General features: G+C 39.0%; 1 protein-coding gene across 1 annotated transcript; it reads right to left on the reverse strand.

Annotated features, from left to right (window-relative positions):
• Positions 1-3,540: 3,540 nt before the first annotated feature.
• Positions 3,541-19,327, reverse strand: IDO1 (indoleamine 2,3-dioxygenase 1). Its single transcript, XM_055416276.2, has 10 exons — positions 19,220-19,327; positions 14,504-14,599; positions 14,270-14,389; positions 13,692-13,810; positions 12,950-12,964; positions 7,813-7,912; positions 7,176-7,293; positions 5,762-5,813; positions 5,160-5,308; positions 3,541-4,202 (listed from the first exon to the last, which is right to left on the reverse strand). Exons 1-10 carry the CDS (start codon positions 19,316-19,318, stop codon positions 3,838-3,840), a joined length of 1,233 nt encoding a protein of 410 aa, XP_055272251.2. The 5' UTR covers positions 19,319-19,327; the 3' UTR covers positions 3,541-3,837.
• Between the last annotated feature and the right edge of the window lie 6,833 nt (positions 19,328-26,160).

The following is a 26,160-nucleotide window of genomic DNA, read 5'->3' on the forward strand; positions in this document are numbered from 1 at the left end:
AAAATCATTAAGAACCTCTCATTGTAAGTCAAAGTTCAAATGTCCTTGGCCTGATGTTCAAGGATATCCTTCACCTCACCTCTAAACACCCTCCAGCTGTGCAAAATTCTTCTGTCACCTTGAACCCCTTTTTTTTTATCATGTTTCAAGCATCATGTCAAACCTGGTTTGACAGCTACTAACATCCAAACATTGTATTTATCTAATCTTTTCTATTAGATTGTAAGTTCCTTGACCAAGCCGTATTGAACCCAACTTTGTACTTTCCTTTAGCAGCAAGCCCAGTGTCTAGAGTTCAATAAATGTTTATGAAATTGATGATCTCTCCTGGAATCTAAGTTTTAGATTTGGTGTCTTGATGCCAAATAAAATTTTGTGCTGTTCTGTAACTCCATTGTAGCCCCAGACCAGTGGTATACACTGAAGTAGGGAACATGGTGATCTCATGAGGATTTGTTTGATATCTTTCTTATTTACCAAGAGGAAACTGTGTTCAAGAACTTCCTTTCCTAATAGTTAAGGTCAGAGTCCTGGGTTCTATAATCAGCTTTTGGGTGAATTATTATAATTTCTGTATACAACAAACTTTCCCCTTTTCTTAAACTGGGTATTAGGGTCTCTTGGAAATGCACCAAGAAATACTCAGAAAAAGAAGAAAAGCATTCACAATGGACATATTTAGGATATCATTTACATGTTTTCTGGTACAATTTCAGTTATACTTAGTTTTAGTTTCAAGTTGATTCAGTCCAAAACCTGAGTTATCAAACCGAATCAGCCCAAGCAGCAGTACACCGAGGTTATTCTGTACAGCTCATTAATTACTCCTTTGTTCATAAGTTCAAAGGAACTTCCCAGTCCTTTCTGATGAACAGTTCAAGCATCTGGCAATTACTTTACTAATTTTTTAAAACTCTCTTCTCCTTTTGATCTTTCCTATGAAATGCTTGTTCCTTGGGAAAAAAGCTATGACCAACCTAGACAGCATATTAAAAAGCAGAGGCATTACTTTACCAACAAAGGTCCGTCTGGTCAAAGTTATGGTTTTTCCAGTAGTCATGTATGGATGTGAGAGTTGGACCATAAAGAAAGCTGAGCACTGAAGAATTGATGCTTTTGAACTGTGGTGTTAAGGAAATCAGTCCTGAATATTCACTGGAAAGACTGATACTAAAGCTGAAACTCCAATACTTTGGTCACATGATGCGAAGAACTGACTCATTGGAAAAGACCTTGATGCTGGGAAAGACTGAAGACAGAAGAAGAAGGGGATGACAGAGAATGAGATGGTTGGATGCAATGGACATGAATTTGAGTAGTCTCCGGAAGTTGGTGATGGACAGGGTAGCCTGGCATGCTGTAGTCCATGGGGTCGCAAAGACTCAGAAACACCTGAGCGACTAAACTGAACTGAATGAAATGTATTCCTTCTGGTTGAACTGTATTTAAAACTAAAAAGGAAAAAACTGACAGTTAACACTCACCAATTGTTTTTGTCTGTTCCAAGTCCTAAGGTAAGCATCTTCCATAGAGTATCTGATTTAACCCTCCCAAACAGCCCTGTAAGTGAGCCACTATTATCCCCATCATTCAGTTGAGGAAACCAAAGCATGGGAAAGTTAAGAGTCTAAGGTCATACTTCTTTGTAAGTGTTAGTGTCAGCGCTGGAGCCATCTGAGCCATCTGGAGTGGGTTATAGCATTTATCTGTAGCCCACAGACAGAGTGGGCTACATGCAGAAAAAGCACAGTTGACTCTGACAATCATCTTGAAATTAATCATCAGTGATCTGACTGATGAGAGTCACCTTGACTGTTTTAAATACAATCATTCTCATTCACTCTGCCTCCAACACTTTAAAAAACCACCACCACAAAATAGAAAAATAATTCCTATTCTGACTTACTGATATTGTCAGGAAACAAAGATACTCAGGGAAAATCTGTTGTAAGCTTTTAAAAATTATAGATATATAAAATAATACATCAAAATCCTTGTCTTTATGATCTGGAAGAAATAGAGATGCTATGCTACTTTTGAACATGTGTTGTTTAAAATTTCCATAGCTTCCATAGCTTAACATAACATCTGGATGAACTTTCAGATCACATAGAGGATTGAATCATAGAATTGGAAAGCACCTTAATCTATTTATCCCTGATTATTTTAGGTGTGCAAAAATAGACCAGAGAGGTTGAGTGAGTCATTGAAGGCTGCAGAATGGTTTTCTTTTCAATAGACTTTAATTTTTTAGAGTTGATTTAGGCCCAAAGCAAAATTAAGCAGGAAATACAGAGTTCCCACATATCTTCTTCCCCAGACGTGCTTAGTTTTGCCCATCAGAATGGTGCACTTGTTATAGCTGATGAACCTACACTGATAGATTATGATTATCCGAAGTCCACAGCTTGCATTAGGGGTCATTCCTGGTGTTATACGTCCTGTGGGGTTTGGGAAATGCCTGGCATGTATCTACTGCTATTCTATCATACAGAGTAGTTTCACTGAACTAAACATCCTCTGTGCGCCTCCTGTTCATCACTCCCTCTGTCTTAACCCCCTGGCAATCCCTGATCCTTCTTCTGCCTCCATGGTTTTACCTTTTTCCAGAGTGTCATATAGTGGGAATCTCACAGTCTGTAGCCTTTTCAGAGTGACCACTTTTACTTAGTCGTGTGCATGTTATGTTTCTCCATGCCTTTTCATCGCTCGATCACTCATTTTTCTTTTTTAAAAATATTTAATTTTATATTTGGGTATGGTTGATTTACAATGTTGTGTTAGTTTCAGGTGTATAGCAAAATGATTCACTTATACATAATACCTATTCTTTTTCATAATCTTTTTCCAAATAGGTTATTATAGAATATTGAGTAGATTTCCCTGTGCTCTACAAAAGTTTGATGTTGATTTTCTATTTTATATAGAGTAGTGTGTATATGTTGGGAGAAGGCAATGGCACCCCACTCCAGTACTCTTGGCTGGAAAATCCCATGGATGGAGGAGCCTGGTGGGCTGCAGTCCATGGCGTTGCTAAGAGTCAGACATGACTGAACGACTTCACTTTCACTTTTCACATTCATGCATTGGAGAAGGAAATGGCAACCACTCCAGTGCTCTTGCCTGGAGAATCCCAGGGACAGAGGAGCCTGGTGGGCTGCTGTCTATGGGGTCGCACAGACTAGGACACGACTGAAGCTACTTAGCAGCAGCAGTGTGTATATGTTAATACTGAACTCTTAATTTACCACCACCACCACCCCCGCCCCCCACACACCACCTTTCCATTTTGGTAACCAGAATATGCTTTCAAATTCTATGAGTCTGTTTGTGTTTTGTAAATAAGTTCATTTTCAACATTTTTTACTGAACCAGGAAGAAATACACATTTCTTTTTTATAAAATTTTTAAAATTTATTTTTAATTGGAGGATGATTGTTTTGCAATAAATCATCATCTGCAATAAATCATCATGAATCAGCCATAGGTACACATATGTCCCCGCTTCTCGAATCTTCCTCCCACCCCATCCCACCCCTCTAGGTTGTCACACAGTACTTATTTCTTTTCAGCCCTGAATAATATTCTATTGTTAGGATGTACTTCGACTTGTTCATCCATTCAGCCATTGAAGGACATCTTGGACGTTTCCAAGTTTGGGTACTTATGATAAAGCTGTAATAAGCATCCCTGTGCAGGCTTTTGTATGAACATAAGTTTCATTTTTCTCTCCTCAAATGATGAATGTCAATGTTATTTCTGATATAATGGGCAGTGGTAATTAGCACATGTCAAAATAAACAAAATATGCCAAAAGTATACTTTCTTGGGTCACAATTAATCTTCCTTCAGCAGACAATTCACAGTTTTACTTCTTACAGTCTTCAGGAAGTCCATGATATTGGTGCCTCCAGTTCCTTTACTTTCTTTCTCTGAAGCTTCTTCTGAGCTTCTTTCTGCCTTGGATTGCCGGCTTGCAGGAATCACGATGTATTTCACGACTACTTGCAAATGGTAGTTTCTCAAGGAGACCATAGCTTGCACACACTCATTGTAAGTTTCCTGGAGGACAGCATTGCCTTTTGAAAGAACAAAGTCACGGACTGAGGGTCTTGACTTTAATGAGAGGAGAAAGCTCTGGTGAGCTGGTGGCATGTATGTTCTCATCTCCTGGAGAAATTGAGCAGCAGAGTCTGAAGGAACTGAAGACAAAGATAAGTTAGTAAGGAGTCTGAAGCAGTCTCCAATCCAGGGAGGGAGGTCCGAGTGGGGCCAGAGTGGGTGGCCATGAATTTAGAACCATCAAGTTAGCATCCTACTAATCTTGCTATTAGTAATGGTAATTACTGCAAAATACACTTAATTCTGAAAACCACATGAGCTAAACACATTCATTATATTTTTGTTTTGCTTCCTTTCTCATGTTCCTACTGTATTTGATCCTTCTAAGGACAGGGTAGATGTACTATACTTGATAGACTGTGATGCTGAGTCCAAGAGAATTAAAGGGATCATTTTAAAACAAGAGAATGAGCTCAGGAAAAAAAAAAAATTACTGTCATGCAACCCAAAGCTTTCCCCTTTGACTGTTCAATAGAAGTTTAGGAAAGAAAGAAAAGCAGAAAGAAGTTCTTCCTGGAGCTTCTTCCTCTGCTCCCTTAATCCCCTAGAAGGAATATCATGAGCGTGGCTCATCTTTAAACTTTGGTGCATGTGTTGGCCCTGGGCTCCCTGGGCGGTAGGTCAGGGAACTAGAACAGTGCCAAGCCTCTCCACTCTCCAGCTTCCTCTTGTGGTCGGTCTTATCTCATTTGCAGACTTTCTCTTTCTAAATCTGACCTTACATGTTCAGGACATGGGATATTGGCTTCACCACTCAATCAGACCTCACAGACATGTTCAAATCTCAAGATCAAGATGGTGTTGAACTTGGTCTGAGTTCTGGCTTCCCTGCTTTTTAGTTGGTTAACAGGGAGTCTGTTTATGAGCCTCTTTCAGTTTCTGCTTCTTCATGGTGTAATGAGATGATTTCAGTAAAGTCTCTACTGATTCTTCTAAAAGTATCTGACAAGCTCAGATAAGATGCTGATGGGAAGGCATTTTTTAGATACTATCCTATTAGCCTAAGTGATGCTGGTCATTTGTCATTTGCCGCTCACCTCCACCAACAGTGTGCTGAATGCCCAGGAGAACATCAAAGCACTGAAAGATGCTGCTTTGGGCTGCACTGCCTCCGGCAAACTTCTTTGGGGTGTCCCAGACGCCTTCATATAGCAGACCCTCTGACAGCAAGGGGTTGCCTTTCCAACTAAATCAGGAAAGGAAGAATAATTGGTGTTTTATCAATTGCCAAGTTTTTGGTATGTCAAATCTTGCAACAGAGGATGAGTGGAAGGTGAAATGAACTAGGCTTCGTTATACTTCTCCCATACTCTTCCTTCTACTCATGTTCAAGCAAGAGAATAATAATTAATACGGTTCTGAGCAAATTCAGCATAAGGATTCTGTAAGTCAAATCTTACCTTTCACTACCAAAGGTTATTTTACTCTCTTTAAAATGACTAGCTTTCTTGTCCATACTCCAGTGTGTGCCTGCTCAAGTAGCAACCGAGAGAATAGCCTATTGTTTCTTGCAACATGTATTTTAGGATATAAATTATTTCTTAAACTGGATTGATAGTGGGGACCATCAGTGGAACTGTGTTGTCTTCTTTTTGTTAATTGTCTAAATGAAAACAGAACCAAACATAAGGCTACATACCCAGACAAGTATATTCGAAGAACATTGAAAAATAGGTTTGGGTCCACATATTCTAAAACAAACAAACAAAAAAGATGAGATACATCTAATTGAGTAGCATCAGATATATGGGGAAAAATCAAGGTGTTATAAACAACTGATCCTGGATTTCAGTAGAGGACACAAGAAAGCTGCTATGTCAGTCTGTGCAGAAAAATTCCCTGAGGTCAAGCTTTCACTCATCGTCCTCTGTCATCACCTGTGTACGCTGAACGGCGTCTACTATGTGAGCAAAACACAGCTTGTGACAAAGAGCCCCGGCCCATTCACCACTCATCCTCAGGAGACCAATTAAACTGCCAACATTTACTTAAGGATGCTTCGTATGTTTACTGGGCTACCCTGTGGCTCAGCGGTAAAGAATCCGCCTGCCAGTGAAGGAGATGCGGGTTGGATCCCTGGGTAGAGAATATTCCCTGGAGAAGGGAATGGCAACCCAACCTCATATTCTTGCTTGGAGAATCCCGTGGACAGAGAAGCCTGGATCACAAAAGAGTCGGACAAGACTTAGAGACTAAAGAACAGCAACATGATTTTACTGGGTCATAACTGATAAATTACTTACATAAAGAAACCCTAAACCTAAACACAAAAATAAAACAAAACCTCCAGGAGCCCTGCTGCTGCTGCTGCTAAGTCACTTCAGTTGTGTCCAACTCTGTGCGACCCCATAGACGGCAGCCCACTAGGCACACACCCCCATCCCCCGCCCGTCCCTGAGATTCTCCAGACAAGAACACAGGAATGGGTTGCCATTTCCAGGAGCCCTAGGGACCACATTTCTGGGTATCCCTCCCCAAAGCCTGCTAATGTCTTTGGTTTGAAGGTCAATCTTCTTGCCAAAGCCCAGTGATACACAGTCACGTATTTGTTAGGCCCATCCAGTAGGGGACATTTCCTTTTGCAAATCCTTGTTTATGTACTCTTTTTGTTATTGTTTTTAGCTGTTAATTTTATGATAACTTTCCAGCCCCATGGCTGTTTTAGATGGCTTTCGAGTTAATTTACGTAAATGCAGAATTCATAAAGAGTTCTTATCAAGCAGAAACTAAGTGTTTCAGAACTTAACATATCCTGCGCCTTTGGCAAGTTTTTCCAAAATCTTTACTGGAATTCTGGCTTCCCTATTTACTACTTATATCATCTTGGGTCATTTATCTTCTCTCTCAAAATTTAGATCCTCTTCTCTGTAAGATGAACATAATAAAACCCACCACATGGAAAGTACATATAATAATTCAGTGAGATAAAAGCAAGCACAAACACACCTACTAAGTGAGAGTTGCTTTTGCTTCCGTTTTCTCTGCAAGTCTACATCTAGATAACCAGAAACATCTGAGCATGGTCTAGCATTTGCAAGGCACACAATACTTGCCGTGAATGTGGGAAAACGCTTCCAGGGCTTTGTGCAGGCTGGAAGATATGTCAAGCAGTGCCTTGTGCAAAGTATCTGAGTCTTCACGTTGCACTGCATTAAATATATTGGGGATCACCTTTTAAAAAAAAAAGAAGACAAACACTTCAGATTTCATAACACTAAATATTGGCATAGAATAAAGTTCTTCTAAATCTTAATGCCCAAATTAAATTTGGTATTTCCATTTCTTTCTTGGATTGAATACCCTTGGATTGTTTGACTAATTTCCAATGTTTAATTAAACCTGGGTTTGTCTTTATTAATTTATCACTTAGAGATAAGTTTACATAGTTTTATGTATTTCTATCTCTAAGGCAAAACATCATTAGCTTTTTGTCACTGTGAGACAGAGTTCCAATGGCAAGTTGCATTGAAAGTATTTCTTTCTTATTAGGGATTCAAATTTGATTCTAATTATATGGCTCTTACATTTTATATTTTAGAAGAGACAAAAAAATAGTATTTATTTGTATCAGGCGATCCCTCATCTCCAATTCAATCATAAAATCCTCTATTCAGTCAGGATCAAGTTATTTTATGCATAATAACATTCTGCTTAAGTGATCAAAATGCACATTTTTCTGGACTGACATACTTTGATTGCAGAGGCAGCTGCTATTTCCACCAACAGAGAAACAAGAAAGAAGCCTTTGCCGCAGTCCCCACCAGGAAATGAGAACAGAATGTCCATGTTCCTAAGAAAATTAATCCAGGAAGTCAAGAATTTAGTAAAAATAAAAGAAAGAAAAGCTAGAAAGAAGGAAAAAAAAGAATTTAGTAACAATATTGATCTATTTGTTGGATTCTTATTCATTTTCAAGACTTTTATTTACCCTCCTTTTTCAAAACAATCTTGTGAGATAAGTATGGAAGGTTTACTATGTCCATTATATAGTTAGGAATATTAATGTTAGGTCTGTTGTCTTAGGCCATAAAATTAACAGTACTTTAAGCTGGAACTTGAAATTCCATTCTAGACCTTGAAACTAGAAACTTTAAGAGAATTTCTTTTTCTATTATCCCATCAATTTTTCACAAAAGTATAAACTCAAGGTTAATAGAGATATCTGTGAGGTATGGTTTACAAAAGTAGGAAGTCAAGAAACACCTGGAGTTACAGGCAAATTTGGCCTTGGAACACGAAATGAAACAGGGCAAAGGCTAATAGAGTTTTGCCAAGAGAACGCACTGGTCATAGCAAACACCCTCTTCCAACAACACAAAAGAAGACTTTACACATGGACATCACCAGATGGTCAACACCGAAATCAGATTGATTATATTCTTTGCAGCCAAAGATGGAGAAGCTCTATATAGTTACCAAAAACAAGACCAGGAGCTGACTATGGCTCAGATCATGAACTCTTTATTGCCAAATTCAGACTTAAATTGAAGAAAGTAGGGAAAACCACTAGACCATTCAGATATGACCTAAATCAAATCCCTTATGATTATACAGTGGAAGTGAGAAATAGATTTAAGGGTCTAGATCTGATAGATAGAGTGCCTGATGAACTATGGACAGAGGTTCGTGACATTGTACAGGAGACAGGGCCCAAGACCATCCCCATGGAAAAGAAATGCAAAAAAGCAAAATGGCTGTCTGAGGAGGCCTTACAAATAGCTGTGAAAAGAAGAGAAGTGAAAAGCAAAGGAGAAAAGGAAAGATATAAGCATCTGAATGCAGAGTTCCAAAGAATAGCAAGGAGAGATAAGAAAGACTTCCTCAGAGATCAGTGCAAAGAAATAGAGGAAAACAACAGAATAGGGAAAACAAGAGATCTCTTCAAGCAAATTAGAGTTATCAAGGGAATATTTCATGCAAAGATGGGCTCGATAAAGGACAGAAATGGTATGGACCTAACAGAAGCAGAAGATATTAAGAAGAGGTGGCAAGAATACACAGAAGAACTGAACAAAAAAGATCTTCATGACCAAGATCATCACCATGGCGTGATCACTCAACTAGAGCCAGACATCTTGGAATGTGAAGTCAAGTGGGCCTTAGAGAGCATCACGATGAACAAAGCTACTGGAGGTGATGGAATTCCAATTGAGCTATTTCAAATCCTGAAAGGTGATGCTGTGAAAGTGCTGCACTCAATATGCCAGCAAATTTGGAAAACTCAGCAGTGGCCACAGGGTTGGGAACGGTCAGTCTTCATTCCAATCCCAATGAAAGGGAATGCCAAAGAATGCTCAAACTACCGCACAATTGCACTCATCTCACACACTAGTATAGTCATGCTCAAAATTCTCCAAGCCAGACTTCAGCAATATGTGAATCGTGAACTTCCAGATGTTCAAGCAGGTTTTAGAAAAGGCAGAGGCACCAGAGATCAAATTGCCAACATCCACTGCTTCATGGAGAAAGCAAAAGAGTTTCAGAAAAACATCTATTTTTGCTTCATCGACTATGCCAAAGCCCTTGACCGTGTGGATCACAATAAACTGTGGAAAATTCTGAAAGAGATGGGAATACCAGACCACCTGACCAACCTCTTGAGAAACCTGTATGCAGGTCAGGAAGCAACAGTCAGAACTGGATATAGAACAACACACTGGTTCCAAATAGGAAAAGGAGTACGTCAAGGCTGTATATTGTCACCATGTTTATTTAACTTCTATGCAGAGTACATCATGAGGAACGCTGGGCTGGAAGAAGCACAAGCTGGAATCAAGTTTGCCGGGAGAAATATCAATAACCTCAGATATGCAGATGACACCACCCTTATGTCAGAAAGTGAAGAGGAACTAAGAAGCCTCTTGATGAAAGTGAAAGAGGAGAGTGAAAAGGTTGGCTTGAAGCTCAACATTCAGAAAACAAAGATCATGGCATCTGGTCCCATCACTTCATGGGAAATAGATGGGGAAACAGTGGAAAGAGTGTCAGACTTTATATTTTTGGGCTCCAAAATCACTGCAGATGCTGATTGCAGCCAGGAAATGAAAAGACGCTTGCTCCTTGGAAGGAAAGTTATGACCAACCTAGATAGCATATTAAAAAGCAGAGACATTACCAACAAATGTCCGTCTAGTCAAGGCTATGGTTTTTCCCGTGGTCATGTATGGATGTGAGAGTTGGACTGTGAAGAAAGCTGAGCGCCGAAGAATTGATGCTTTTGAACTGTGGTGTTGGAGAAGACTTTTGAGAGTCCCTTGGACTGCAAGGAGATCCAACCAGTCCATTCTAGAAGAGATCAATCCTGGGTGTTCATTGGAAGGACTGATGCTAAAGCTGAAACTCCAATACTTTGGCCACCTCATGTGACGAGTTGACTCCCTGGAAAAGACTCTGATGCTGGGAGGGTTTGGGGGCAGGAGGAGAAGGGGATGACAGAGAATGAGATGGCTGGATGGCATCACCGACTCAATGGACATGAGTTTGAGTGAACTCCAGAAGTTGGTGATAGACAGGGAGGCCTGGCATGCTGTGATTCATGGGGTCGCAAAGAGTCGGACACGACTGAGCGACTGAACTGAACTGATGGTCTACAAAAGTAGATTTTTGACTTAAATAAACATATTCATATCCATATTTTTATCTGTGATCCCGACTCAGTTTCTCAGTGACATATCCTGCCTTACAAAGGAATTGATTGGGAAATTCAAATAATTTATTACACCTTATCTTCTTTTGCACTGAAGTTTTGCGTTGATGCAAATATGGTCTCAGTATGAGTACACCTCTGAGTTTCATGGCAGTTAAATGTATGGTCTCAAACCATTTCCACACCTAGCTTCCTGGGGCTCATTGAATAAGATATTTCATCAGTTTCAGCCTCAAATGGGGCTGGTGATAGCATTCTCCCATTTAAAAACCTCCCATAGCTTCCCCTTTAAGATACTGTTTAACCCCTTATCAGAATCCAAAGTCCTATGTAATATTTCTATAGTTTATTTCTTCATCCCCTTCCTATTTATGATGTATCACTGACACTAGCCTTCCTTCAATTCTGAAAATGCACCAAGATTTTTGTCATTTTCGAGCCCTCATTCTTGCTGTTGCCTCCACTGTGAACATGCTCAGCTTGTCCTTCTTCTTGCTTTACTTTTTCTGGCCACATGACACTTGAGATCTTAGTTCCCCAAGCAGGGATAGGGAACACGCCATGCACTGGAAGTACAGAATCTTAACCACTGGACCATCAGGGAAGTCCCAGGTTTTCCATCTAGCCTAGGCCTAGTCACTCTTCCAAACGCAGCTTAAATTCCTTGCTGTAGGATTCTTTCCTTGTGCCTTTTGTTTGACTTGAACTCGTAGTCCTTTAATTCCTTAATTGTTCTCTTGATCATATAGCAACTTACATAATCTTCACGAATCTTCTTTCCTCCAAATTAACCCAGTTTCATGAGGGTAAGCTTACTCCTATATTTACTTTAGCTTCCCTAGCTCTTAGACTCTGTTAAGTACCTAGGCCAAAAATAGTAAGAATTGGGTCAAAAAGAATAGTTTTATTACTCTGGCCACTGAGGTCATGGGGTCATGGATACACAGATGTATGTGCGTTTTGTATGTATGTATGTTAATTATATTTCTCGACAGATCTTCCTAAACTTACAATGGTGTTATATCTCAAAAAATCCATCTTCAGTTGAAGATAAGTTGAAAATTCATTCAGTATACCTAACCTACCAAATATCAGATATTAGCCTATCAAATGTTAGCCTTGTGGTCCTGCTAAGTTGTGTCTGTCTCACTCACTGTGACCTTGGGGTCACAGTCATTGTGATCCCAGGGACTGTAGCCCGCCAGGTTCCTCTGTCCATGGGATTTTCCAGACAAGAATACTGGAGTAGATTGCCATTTCCTCCTACAGAGGATCTTCCTGACCCAGGACTCGAACCCACTTCTCCTGTGTTCCCTGCATTGGCAGGTGGATTCTTTACCACTGGCCTACTTGGGTGCCCCAGAGTTTAGCCTGCTGCTGCTGCTAAGTCACTTCAGTCATGTCCGACTCTGTGTGACCCCATAGACGGAAGCCCACCAGGCTCCCCTGTCCCTGGGATTCTCCAGGCAAGAACACTGGCATGGGTTGCCATTTCCTTCTCCAATGTGTGAAAGTGAAAAGGGAAAGTGAAGTCGCTCAGTCGTGTCCGACCCTTAGCGACCCCACGGACTGCAGCCTACCAGGCTCCTCCATCCGTGGGGTTTTCTAGGCAAGAGTACTGGAGTGGCTTGCCATTGCCTTCTCCAGAGTTTAGCCTAGCCTACAGTAAATGTGCTTAGGACATTTGCTTTAGCCTAGAGTTGGGCAAAACCATCTAACACAAAGTCTAGTTTATAGTAAAGTGTGGAATATCTCTTGTGGTTTATTGAATACTGAAAGTGAAAAGCAGAATGGTTGTCTGGTGCACGATGGTTGTAAGTGTATCAGCTGTTTACACTCCTGACAGTGAGGCTGCCTGGGAGCTGCATCTCCTGCCCAGGATCACAGGAGAGTATTCTCCTGTGATGGCACTGCACATCTACTTAGGGAAAGACCAAAATTCAAAATTCAAACTGACTTTCTAGTGAATGTATATCACTTTTGCACCATCCCAAGGTCAAAAAAACTTAAGTTGAATCATCCTTAAGCCAGGCGTCATCTGCATATACAACAAGTAAGATTTTTGTATGTTTTGCCGAAAATCAATTGGTCTTTTAAAATAATGCACCTGGAGGGTAGTGATACATCCTTATTGACTTTGAGTAACAGTAATTCTTCAAATAAAAAAGACGGAGTACTTACTCATAAGTCATGGGCCTTAGGAGAGCAGCCATGAAGCCGTGGGTCAATTGGAAGATGGAAAGGAAACCAATGTAAAAATTAAATGGTTTTGAGTTATTTCATTTAATACTACAAAGGTAAAAAAAGGTAAAGGTAAAAAAATACATAAAAATGTAAAGGTGTGGTTTTTTCAATATTTGTCAAGTAGGCATCACAAATACTTAATTTAGGACTTTATAAGTGAAAGAAACAATTAAATATGCAAGGAACACACCTGGATTGTCAAAACCAATCGGAAACCTTGTTACTAATACGAAATTTTCAAGATCAAATCATTTCATTTTGCGGTACTCCCACATCTAGAACACACCTCTGCGGACAGACACCCAGAGCCTCTGACCCTCCATTGTAGCGGGTCCGATACTCAGTGCTTAGGAAGGGCTAAGATTCTAAGCAGACTCTTTTGAAGGCCCAGACATTGCCATCGCTACCACCAAAGATGTGTTGATTCCACTCAATAGTTAAAATTGAAACTTGTAGAATCTCAAAAGAAGCCAGTCAAACTGATTAAGCTGAACACTTAAGATGTGTACATTTCATTGTATGTTGACAAGACAACTGTCTCTCTCACATGCATGCATCTTCTACATCTTAACAACAGAGAAGAAAGCCATGCTGCCAGAGATTAAAAACATGGCCAATTCCCTTTTGATTAAAATACTGTGCACACCTTTAATTGCTGCTATAATCACTGTTTACATACCCACTAGGATCCTTTTTCTTCCAGTTTGCCAAGACACAATCTGCGTAAACCAGAATAGGAGGTAGTCCCAGCTTCTCAGACAGCTTGCAGTAAGGAACAGCGATATTGCTTGGCAAGACCTAATGAAAACATGACTTTTAGTATTAACCTTTGAAATGGCTCACCTTCGCTTCTGCTTTCTGGGTGTCAAAAGTTTAACTGTTCTACATAAGGGCCCCGTGAAACCAAACCAATGTCATTGCCTCTTCCTCATTTCATAAATTAAGCCCAGTACTTATTAAACCCTTACCTTTGAGATTTGTGATGATGTGGACATAATCTGGGCATAAGGAGAGCAAAGCCTAACTAGAGGGCCAGAGGAAATCAAGGCTGTATTCTTGACTTTCTAATGGCCTGTGAATCATTTGCAATCATTCTCTCAAGCATCCATCCATTCCCCAAATATTTATTAGGCGACTCCTCTGCACAAGATCCTCGAGCTTCACAAATGCCGTGACAATACTCTTCGTTTAAATTAAATATCACCTGGATGTCAGTCTGTTGTGTTAGCATGAAAGAATATAAGAAAATCTCCAGACCTTTCGGATGTCTCCATCGCCTTGACCCCACACGTACGCCATGGTGATGTATCCCAGAACCAAGTGTGCCAGGCGCTGTGCCTTGTGGCCTCGGAGGCCATCAATGCTGAGCGCTGCTAACTGAGAATAAACGGAGAGATGGACTCAACTCAAAATGTGTGATGTGATTGCCACAAAACCAAGTTAACCCTTTTAAGAAGCAGAAATAGAAAACGTGTAATATTTTTTCCAAACCTTCTCAACTTCCACACGTAGTTGGTTGTTCTTGATCAGTTCAGGCAGATTTCTAGCAATAGAGACCCAGGCATCATAGGGATGAGGTAGCTCCTCCTTGAAAAGAAAAAACAGGGCTTTGATTCACCAGTGGAAGGGCTTATCCAATGGTGGTGCCTCCACTGACGGTCCATGTTGCCTCTGTATCGATGTCGCGTAATGCTGACACACACTTAACCTGTCTGGGGCCACCAGGCCATGCATTGTCACCTGCGCATTAAGAGCTCAGGACCTTCTCTGTGCTCCTCTTCTTCCTGTCATCTGCCTCCTTTGCAAAGATCCCTTGAAAGATCCATTGAAATCTTCCTGACTATTCCATTCTATAGGTATGCCTCCAATCCTATAAATTATACCCTTTCACATTAAGTGATTTGTTATGGTTGTTTAGTCACTTAGTTGTGTCCAACTCTTTAAGACCCATGGACTGAGCCTGTCAGGCTCCTCTGTCCGTGGGATTTCCCAGGCAAGAATACTGGAGTGGGTTGCCATTTCCTTCTCCAGGGGATCTTCCCAACCCAGGGATTGAACCCAAGTCTTCTGCATTGGCAGGCAGATTCTTTACTGCTGAGCCATCAGGGAAGCCCTAAGTAATTTATTGCTGTCTGCTATATTTTGACCTTCTCAGCTAGATGTTAAGTTTTTTTTTAATAGAAGGAAAATGAGATTTATTAAGTGTCAGTAATGAGGCAGTTTTGCTTCAATTTTTCATTTATTTCTTGTTTAATTATTACAATGGTCCCCAAAGTTATTTCCATGTCATAAATAAGACAAGCAAGGCTCAGGCAGATTTATGGCTTGTTTTGTGCACTTCAGTTCAGTTCAGTTCAGTCACTCAGTCGTGTCCGACTCTTTGCGACCCCATGAATCACAGCACGCCAGGCCTCCCTGTCTATCACCAACTCCCAGAGTTCACTCAAACTCATGTCCAGATTTTCAATTTCTAAAAGATGTTTTCTCTTTTTATATCTCACTATCTGAAGGCAAGGATTTTATCATATCTTTAATTCTGTATTTCTTAGCACAGTACTAGACATGCAAGAGATGATGTATATATGTTGTATATATGTGCATATAGATACATGTGTGTATATATGTATACATGTTGATTGCTTCCTTTGATACAACAGGCAAATTTTTGGTCAAGTACATAAAAATGAAATCCAAATAAAAGAGTGTTATAAATAAAACTGCTCAGTGTTATGTGGCAGCCTGGATGGGAGGGGAGTTTGGGGGAGAATGGATAAATGTGTATGTATGGCTAAATCCCTTTGCTGTCTGCCTGAAACTAAAGGAAATCAGTCCTGAATATTCATTGGAAGAACTGATGCTGAAGCTGAAACTCCAATACTTTGGCCACCTGATGCTGAAGAATGACCCCGATGCTGGGAAAGGTTGAACGTAGGAGAAAGGGACGACAGAGGATGAAATGGTTAGATGGTATCACAGACATGATGGACATGAATTTGAGCAAGCTCCAGGAGTTGGTGATGGACAGGGAAGCCTGGCGTGCTGCCATCCACGGGATCGCAAAGAATCAGACACGACTGAGCGACTGAACTGACCGACTGAAACTATTACAACAATGTTAATTGGTTATACTCCAATACAAAATAAAAAGTTAAAAAAAAAAAAAAGACCCAAAAACCCAGAATGGAGTAACTTAAGTCCCATGTCACTAAATGGAGGCAATACTTAATTACAGTTTCTGCCTCTCCCAGAGTGAATTCCTAAATCAGTCAATCCGGAATCCCCTGGCCAGCAGTAGTGAACCAATCTGCTCATAGAGGCCTGCTTTTCTCTAAAGAAATGTGACCTTGATAAAACCAATCCACTCTCTGCGGGGATGACTTCCTTGTTTCTGCTCCCTTCTACCTGTAAAAGTCTTTCATTTTTGTACAGCTCCTCAGAGTACTTTTCTTCCTGCTGGTTGGGATGATGCCCATTTCATGAATCACTGAAGGAAGCCAATGACGTTTTAAATTTTACTCAACTGGGTTTTGTTTTTAATAAGTGCCTCCCTGGGTATTGTCTCTAATCGTGTCTCAAGGGAAAACATAAAACCCAAAGAACTAGTTCACAGCCTGAAATGAGATTCAGAGTCCTGAAAACTCCCCAGGCCTTCTTCATTAAGCTGCTTCCAGATGTGCTCTTGGGGGCACCGATGCTGAATTAAGGGGAGACAGCATAAATTGAGTTCACCTGAAACCAAGGTTTTGAGGCTTTAAGTTTCAAGACCAAGTTAATATTATAAGGAAGCTATGAAATATGAAGACAAATGTAATAAAATCTTCAAACCTGTTCAGGGGCTGCAGAGAATTGGCTAGACTTAGGGCAAACTTTGAGAAATGAAAGATCCAGGCAGTGTATTCACTAGATAATCGCCTTTCTTGTGTTTGCTCTGAATTTCTTCTCCCTATCCACAAAACTACTGTGCTCTGATGACTTTAGTAATATAGACATATTTTCTCTATTCTGTGTTTCACGTGTAACACGTCTGAAGTTTTTATTGGGGCTGCTCTCCCCAAATAACAGAAGTACTTTATTACATGTCCAGATTAGTGTCTTATTGGACAGAACTTTCAACAAATGTAAAATTCAATCAATAATACCCTTCTGGTTCAAAGGATGCCTAAAAATGATACATTGTAAATCAATAAAGGGTAACACAGAGGGCCATTCAGCTCCTGCTAGATGAGAGAACGCATTTTGCGTCTACATGAAGTCAGAAGAAAATTATTTTGCTTTACAATTGGAAGGAGATAGATTATAAGAGATGAAATGGACATTTTTGAACCTCTAAATTCCAGGAAAGATCTTCAGTGAGGAAATAAAAGTAACCTCTCATTTTGTTTTCATCCTGTTTCAGGATACTAAGTCTAATTTCATAGGCATCTCAAGTAGCAGCATGGTTTTTTAAATAGCTCAGGAAGAGTTTTATTTTGCTTTAGATTGGGGGTTTACCCTTTGAAATCTGTTTTAGAGGTCTACATAATTACTTGTGGCTTCCTTGGTGGCTCAGATGGTAAAGAATCTGCCTGCAATGTAGGAGACCCAGGTTCAGTCCCTGGGTAGGGAAGATTCTCTGGAGAAGGGAATGGCAACCCACTCCAGTCTTCTTGCCTGTAGAATCCCATGGACAGAGGAGCCTGGTGACTACAGTCCATGGGGGTAGAAAAGAGTTGGACAGGACTGGACAATTTTCACTTACTCATTCACATAATCATTGCGATTATTTTCTTTTATAAAATAACCAACTTTATAGGGAAATAAAGAATAAATTTGATATGTGACTTTGCAGTTTCTGAAAAAGTTTTTTTTTTTGGTACCATTGATAAATATTTCCTCAAAACATCCAATCGTGGCACTTGTGCACTTTAGTGAAGAGATAGTAAGTCTGAATATTATTGATTTGAAAATCCAGTTTGATTTCAAGTTGATTTGAAAGCCACTTGCTTTCAGCAATAAAATTAAAACATCTGCTTCATTTTCTTCAATTAACTTAATCACGTGAAGAGGAAAATTAGATTGGGACAATGAATTTGCTTTAGATTTGCCTACATTAACAAGGTATTTACTAGATGTGATTTATAAGTATAGATTCTGACTAAAATATGTATTTGTCACACTTAAAGTTTGTCTCTAGAGTCTGGATTCTGTTCCAGTCATAAGTAAACAGATACATCCTGGTATACAGCATTGTCACAACACGTTACTGACTCCTAGAAATCCTCTCCTGGAATCTCATGGACTTCATTAAAACCAAGAGTAGGAAAACAAACAATAACCAAAAACCAAAGTAATGTCTTGTGTTCTTTCCTTCTCTTGAGTTAGGCAGTGCAGCATAATAGATACTGGTTTTCAGACCATGGATTCTGGAACCAGACTGAGTAGACTCACTTCCTGTCCCTGTTATCACCAGCTGTGTGAGTTTGGATAATTACTTAGGTTCTGCATGGCTTACTTTCTCATCAGGAAAATGAGATTAATAACATACTTACCTTTCAGGATGGTTGTAAAGATGGAGTAAGTTAATATTTGTAAATTGCTAAAAGTGAGATAAAAGTGTGTGATGATTAAGATATTACAGATAAGATGCTATTCATGGCATTCTTGGGAAGATAACTGAGGAAACACAGTTATTCTAATGCCTTGCCCTTTGTAGCAAAACTTGTGGAAAAAGCATGCAGGTCTAACTCTCTCTAAGCCTGAAACTTAGGCTTAGGAAATACCAAACAATATTAATACAACACAAAGTTGCTTGATGCCCCACCTGAAAAACATTATCAAGGCAGGAACACATGCTCTGTGCAATATAAGGTTTATCAGCTGAGAAAGGGGGTTCCTTTGACTCATGGGTCATTTATTACTTTAATTTTTTTTCAAAATACCCCTGAAATGTGATTGTCTTAAACTAAAATACCTCTATAGCTACCTTACCTCATCACTCTCTGCACCTGTGTAAGATGAGCAAGAAGTGCCTCTAGGGCTAAGTTTCTAGGAAGAAAATTTTAAGTTAACTGAGATCCCTTTATTCAAACTCTGCCTCCGATTTCGGTACCTCTGTATCTATTTGTTCAGTAGAAATTACTGAACCACATTTATTCAGTAGAAGTTAACTTGTCCAGGTAAGTCAAGATAAGAAGACAATTCTGCCCATATTCCAGGGTCCTCTCTTACCAGCGGAAGTGGCAGAGCAAAGCCCACTTCTTCATCTATGTAGTATTCCTTAAAGATGGTCCAAGAGCTTTCCATAGGAGATGCCTTGTCAACTGCCATCCTTGTAGACTGCTCTGGTCCTTCTCAGGCTAGAGTAGTTGCAGAGCATCTATTTATTACAGAGGTTGCCATAGCCAACAACCACAACTCACCACATAGGCAGTAAGAAATGACTTCCACTTTTGGAATAGTTTCATTTTCCACTTTCATTATTTGTAGCTTGATAAAAAAATAAAACTACAAAAGCATGACTGTTCATCACATGAAGAAACTGAAAGTGTATATTCCACATCAAACATTTCTGGGAACATCGTTTGCTTACTGCCTAAGGGGAGTTGGAAAGGGCCTGCCTGAAATAAAACAGGTGGCCAGAAAGAACATTTTCATTTTATGGGAACCATTGAAACTTTGAATTAAAATAATGAATTTAACCGAGCCTAATCCATCACCGACTCTGTGGACATGAGTTTGAGTGTACTCCGGGAGTTGGTGATGGACAGGGAGGCCTGGCGTGCTGTGATTCATGGGGTCGCGGAGAGTCGGACACGACTGAGCGACTGAACTGAACTGAACTGAACTAATAAGGAAATGGCAACCCACTCCAGTGTTCTTGCCTGGAGAATCCCAGGGTCGGGAGAGCCTGGTGGGCTTCCGTCTATGGGGTCAAACAGAGTCGGACACGACTGAAGTGACTTAGCAGCAGCAGCAATGGCCTAAACCATCTTTTAGTTATTGTAGTCATTGGCTTTCTTTTAAACTCCCAGGGTTCTTTGAACATATTAGTGTCTTGTTTCCGAAGCCATGAAAAAAAAAATTTGGTGCCCAGAGTTAGTGCCTCTGAAATAGAAAAAACAAAAAACAAATGCAAGCACATGAAGAATTTAGAAGCATAGCATCTCTTCACCCCTCTAGCCCCATTTTTCTTACCCAGATTCCATAAGTGTTTCAATACTGTTCTTTCTATTCCTAATGAGTGATTTTTTAAAATTTTTAACTGGAGGATAGTTGCTTTACAATATTGTGTTGGTTTCTGCTGTACAACAATGTGAATCAGCTGTATGTATGCATATATCCCCTCCCTCTTGAGCCTCCTTCCCAACCCACCTCATCCCTCTAGATCATCGCAGAACAGCAGCTTGAGCTCCCTGTGCTTTATATCTGCTTCCTGCTAGCTGTCTATTTTACCCCAGTAGCATGTATGTTAATGTTTCAATGCTACTGTCTCAAATTTTTCCACCCTCTCCCTCCCCAACTGTGGAAGATTTTCTTGCGTCTCTACTGTATATGATCTCCAAGGGCCTAGTAAGGCAATAGTCCACATTTGGAGACTCTAGAATATGCTTAAAGTTGAAATAAGTTATAGAAATCTATCTTGAAAATTGTTCTTTCAAAATGCAAATTAAAGTTGCATTTGGTAAAGGTTTTCAGGGTGTCTGGATGTCTGTGGTCACTTCCATATAAGATCATTTGATCTTATACACAAAGCTGAAGCAAGAGAAGAAGCCATCTTGTTCATTATGATGGTCAAAAGGAGAAAAAAGAAGTGAGTGTTCAGTACATTAACAGACAATGCAATGTTGTCATCCAGGTTTCAGTACTTAACAATAGATTTTAACAATATATTGCTTTGGAATGACTCCACTATAGAATGGTTCTCACAGTATTCTTCCTAATCACGTGATGGCTTTTGATAAAGATGTAGTTTTGCAAGAATAGGTTTCCTTTATTGTAAAGGTAAAGGAAATTGAAACTAAAATTACACAGCCAATAGAACACAAACAGCTACGTTTCTTTAAAATTTGTCCTCCTACACTGCTGGTAGGAATGTAAATTGGAACAGTTAATATGCAAAAGTATATGGAGGTTCCTCAGAAAACTAAAAAGAGACTTGCCATATAATCCAGCAATCCCACTTCTGGGCATATTTCCAGACAAAACTCTAATTTAAAAAGATACATGTACCCTTATGTTCACGGCAGTGCTGTTCACAATAGCCAAGACATGGAAACAAAACCTAAATGTTCATTGACAGATGAATGGATACAGAAGACATGGTACAATGGAATGCAGCTCAGCCAAAATAAAGAGCAAAATAATGCCATTTGCAGCAACTTGCATGCATCTAGAGATTGTCACACTAAGTGAATTTAGAAAGAGAAAGACAAATATATGATATCACTGATATGTGTAATCTAAGATATGACACAGGTGAACCTATCTATGAAGCACAAACCTATCTATGAAACTCACAGACATACAGAACAGATTTTGATTGCCAAAGTAGAAGGGGGAGGTGGTTGGGAGAGGGGTGGAGTAGAGATTAGGGTTAGCACATGTAAGCTTTGATAGAGACGATGGTTAAGCAACAATGATCTACTGTATAGCACAGGAAATTACAGTCAATTTCCTTTGATAAACCGTAACAGAAAAGAATATTTTTTAAACAAGAATGCTCCTGTGTGACAGAAATTAACACAACATTGTAAGCCAACTATACTTCAATAGAAAATAAAAATAAAAATGAACTGTTCATGCGACTAAGACTGCTGAAATCAGATCCAAGGAAAAACAATTACCAAAAAAAAATATGATGCTAGCCTATCATATTCATGCTGGTGGTTGAGTGTCTAAGTTGTGTCCTAGTCTTGAGACCCCATGGACTGTAGCCCACCAGATTCCTCTATCCAAAGGATTTCCTAAGCAAGAATACTCAAGTGGGTTGCCATTTCCTTCTCCAGGGGATCTGCCCAACCCTGGGATTGAACCTAGCTCTCCTGTATTGCAGGCAGATTCTTTAATGACTGAGCTACCAGGGAAGTTCACCTATCATATTCATATAGAGGCCAAAAATACCAGCAACTTTTTATTTATTTATTTATATAGACACATGATAGAATATATCACAATGATAGCATGGATATGAGAATGGATATAAATATTATTAAAATTCTTGCATTTTTTTCTGGAACAATAAATGACAACTGTTCGTAAATAAGGGTTTTGAAAAGTTACTGATGTTTGTTCTACTCTTTAGGGTAAAGATGCTACTACAATCATAAGCAATAAACCAATAGATGGAAAATACTGGTTAATAAAAAGATTGATTAAATCTTAATCAATATAAGAGAAGACATAAAAAGGGGGGAAAAGGATGCCAACACAACTATCATAAAGAATATAAATAGTTCCATGGTAAATCTGCAATTACATATATCAATAAATATGTATAAATTGACTAAACATTGCAATTTAAAACTACAAAGGTTATCAGGCAAGGCTTTTTAAAAAATCACATTTATATTTGTTTAAAATCCAAAATATCAGGCTGCAGAAAGGTTGAAAAATAAAATGATAAAAATATATGCCATTTGCTGTTGGTCAGTCACTATGCCGTGTCTGACTCTTTGTGATCTGCATGGACTGCAGCAGTCGAGGCTTTCCTGTCCTTCACTATCTCCTGGAGCTGGCTCAAATTCATGTCCATTGAGTCAGTGATGCTGTCTAACCATGTCATCCTCTGCTGTCCCCTTCTCCTTTTGTGTTCCATCTTTCCCCGCATTAGGGTCTTTTCCAATGAGTCAGCCTTTCACAAAGTCGCCAAAGTATTGGAGCTTCAGCTTCAGCATCAGTTCTTGCAATGAATATTCAGGGTTGATTTCTTTTAGGATTGAGTGGTTGGATCTCCGTGCAGCTCAGAGTTCAGGGGACACTCAAGAAAGAGTCTTCACCAGCACCACAAGTTGACTCTTTTTCAACTCTTTGACTCTCAGCCTTCTTTATGGCCCAACTCTTACATCCATTCATGACTACTGGAAAAGCCCTAGCTTTGATTATATGGACCTTTGTTGGCAAAATGATGTCTCTGCTTTTGAATATGCTGTCATAGCTTTCCTTCCAAAGAGCAACTGTCTTTTAATTTCATGGCTGCATGATTTTGGAGCCCAAGAAAACAAAGTCTGTCAGTTTCCATTGTTTCCCCATTTGCCATGGAGTGATGGGACCAGACACAGTGATCTTAGCTTTTTGAATGTTGAGTTAGGCCAGCTTTTTCACTCTCTTCTTCCGCCCTCATCAGGAGGCTCTTTAGCTCTTCACTTTCTGCCATTAGAGTGGTATTATTTGCATATATAAGACTGTTGATATTTCTCCCAGCAATCTTAATTCCAGCTTGTGAGTCATCCAACCTGGCATTTCACATTTCACTCTACATGTAAGTAAAGTAGGGGAATAATATAGAGCCTTGACATACTCCTTTTCCAATTTTGAACCAGTCAGTTTTTCCATGTAAGGTTCTAACTGTTGCTTCTTGACCTGCATACAAGTTAATCAGGAGACAGGTAAGGTGGTCTGGTATTCCCATCTCTTTAAGAATTTTCCACAGCTTGTTGTGATCCACACATAGAAAACTAATGAATATAACTAGTATAGTTATGTAAATATTCAGTGAAGACTTAAAGGTAAAAGGGCTTCCTTGGTAGCTCAGATGGCAAAGAATCCGCCTGCAGTGTGGGAGATCCCAGTTTGATTCTTGGGTCGGGAAGTTCCCCTGGAGGAGGGCATGACAGCCCACTCCAGTATTTTTGACTGGAGAATCCCCATGGACAGAGGAGCCTGGAGGGCTACAGTCCATAGGGTTGGAAAGAGTAAGACATGACTGAGGGATTAAGCATTAAAGGCTTAAAGTATCATTAACAATCGTATCAGTCAGGATTCTCCAGAGAAACAGAACCAGTAAGTAGGAAACATTTTAGATAGATATAACTAGATTATAGATTTATACATATCATATGATATGACTGTGGGCACTAGGGAGCCTGATATCCAGAGGTAGAGACAGGATAGTGGAAAATCTCTTAGATTGAATCTACTGCTGCAGTCCATAAGCAGACTTTCTCCTATGTTTTTGTTCTCAAGACCTTTCAACTGATTGGATAAGGCCCATTTAAATTACTAAGCCTAATCTCCTTTATTTAAAGCTAACTATAGATGTGGGGCTTGTCAGGTGGCACAGTGGTCAATAATCCACTTGCCAGTGTAGGAGACTCAAGAGACTCATGATCAATCCCTGAGTCAGGTAGACCCCCTGGAGTAGGAAATGGCAACCCTTTCCAATATTCTGGCCTGGAAAATTCTATGGACAGAGGAGTCTAGTGGGCTACAGTCCATGGGGTTGCAAAGAGTTGGACACAGCTGAGTGCATTCACACACACGTAGACGTTAGTCATACCTACAAAATACCTTCACGGCAACCTAGATTAGTGTTTATGTTTAAGAAATTGGTACTATATCTTAGGCAACTTGACATAAAACTAATCATCACAGTGATCAAAGGAGAGTATTTTGTAATATAAAGCATTCAATTCACCAGGGTATGCCAATTAAAAATTTCTGTACATTCAATAACGTAACCTCAAAATATGTAAAGTTGATGGAGGTGAAACAAGCTAGCCATAAATCACTGAATATGTGTTTAGTTTTAGAAATAGAATTTATGAAATTGGTTTACTTAAAATACAGATAATAGCAAGCTCAACAATTTCAAGATACATGTTATATTCAAGTATGCTGGAACATTAAAAAGAATTTACCCTATATATGCAGGTTCATAAATAAATCTCAAAAATTTCATAAGATTGAATCATACAGAGTATATTTTTTAACCAAGACAAATATGATGGAAATAAATAGCAAAAATTAACTGAAAATCCCCATATGTTTAAAATGAAGAAACATATTTTTATATAACTTACAGGACAAAAATTCCTAACAAAACAGAGTCTAGAAACTATTTTTGACTTGAATAATGGTTTAAAATAAAAGAAATGTCCAGGACACAGCTCATGGCATACTTCAAGGAAACTTTATATTAACTAAAAGGCATAGATTTTTTAAAACAAAGGCTATGCTTCTATCTCACGATTTTGGGAAATAAACACCACATTAAGCTCAAACAATGTAAAAAGGAAAAAAATAATGAAAAAAGAAGTAAGTAAGTGAAGACATTGGTGGAATAGAAAAGTATATATTTATATTTGAAAAAAACTGTAAGCCCCTGATAAGATTAATAGAGAAAAAACAGAGGCACAATACCTAATGTCAAGAATTAAAAAGGGAACATAACTACAATGCTACAGTTAATCACAAATAGATTAATATTCTGGTGAGAGTCTGAGTCACATTTTTGTAGTTGTACTAACCAAAAAGAAGTGCAAGACAGAGTAAATATTTCCCTTAATAACTACATTTCCCTAATCTTTCTTTTAAAGAATGCTATGAAAATCAAATAATTATGAACATTTTAATTATCAAACACTTAGATAGCATTTTCCTAAACAACTTACAAATGTTAACCCATTCCATTCTTGCACATATCTTAAAGGGTACATATGTTATCCTTATTGTCTTGATGATAAATATAAGACATGTAGAATTTAAGTAATTGACCAATTCGTGTTGTTTTATGGAAGAAACCAACACAATATTGTAAAGCTATTATCCTCCAATTAAATTTAATTAAAAAATAAATCAAATATAATAAAATACAATAGAAAAAGAACCCATGATCTTAAGATCATTATGACGTGCAACCTTTCTAAAGAGAAGAGATAAAAAAGCATTGCTTTTTTAAAAAAATTCTTTTACTCTTGGTTTTAACAAGGAACATGAGTTTCCAAAAGAGTATTTCTACAAACTAGTTACACATTGTGGCAGTTTTGTGAATTTTATTCTAGTATGTCATTGTTTACTAATAGCTCAAATAGTCCACACTCTACAGAGAACTTTCAAATTCAGAAAATAGATTTTTAGTCAGAGAACCCAACATAACTGTACTTAGAAATCTCAACATATTAAACAGTAAAAGGAAAGGTGCAGAGCAACGTGCAATAAAAACAAAACAGGGA

Source organism: Moschus berezovskii, chromosome 26 (assembly GCF_049115385.1).
Source record: "Moschus berezovskii isolate FMDL1 chromosome 26, NW_MosBer_1.0, whole genome shotgun sequence".
Lineage (NCBI taxonomy): Eukaryota > Metazoa > Chordata > Mammalia > Artiodactyla > Moschidae > Moschus > Moschus berezovskii.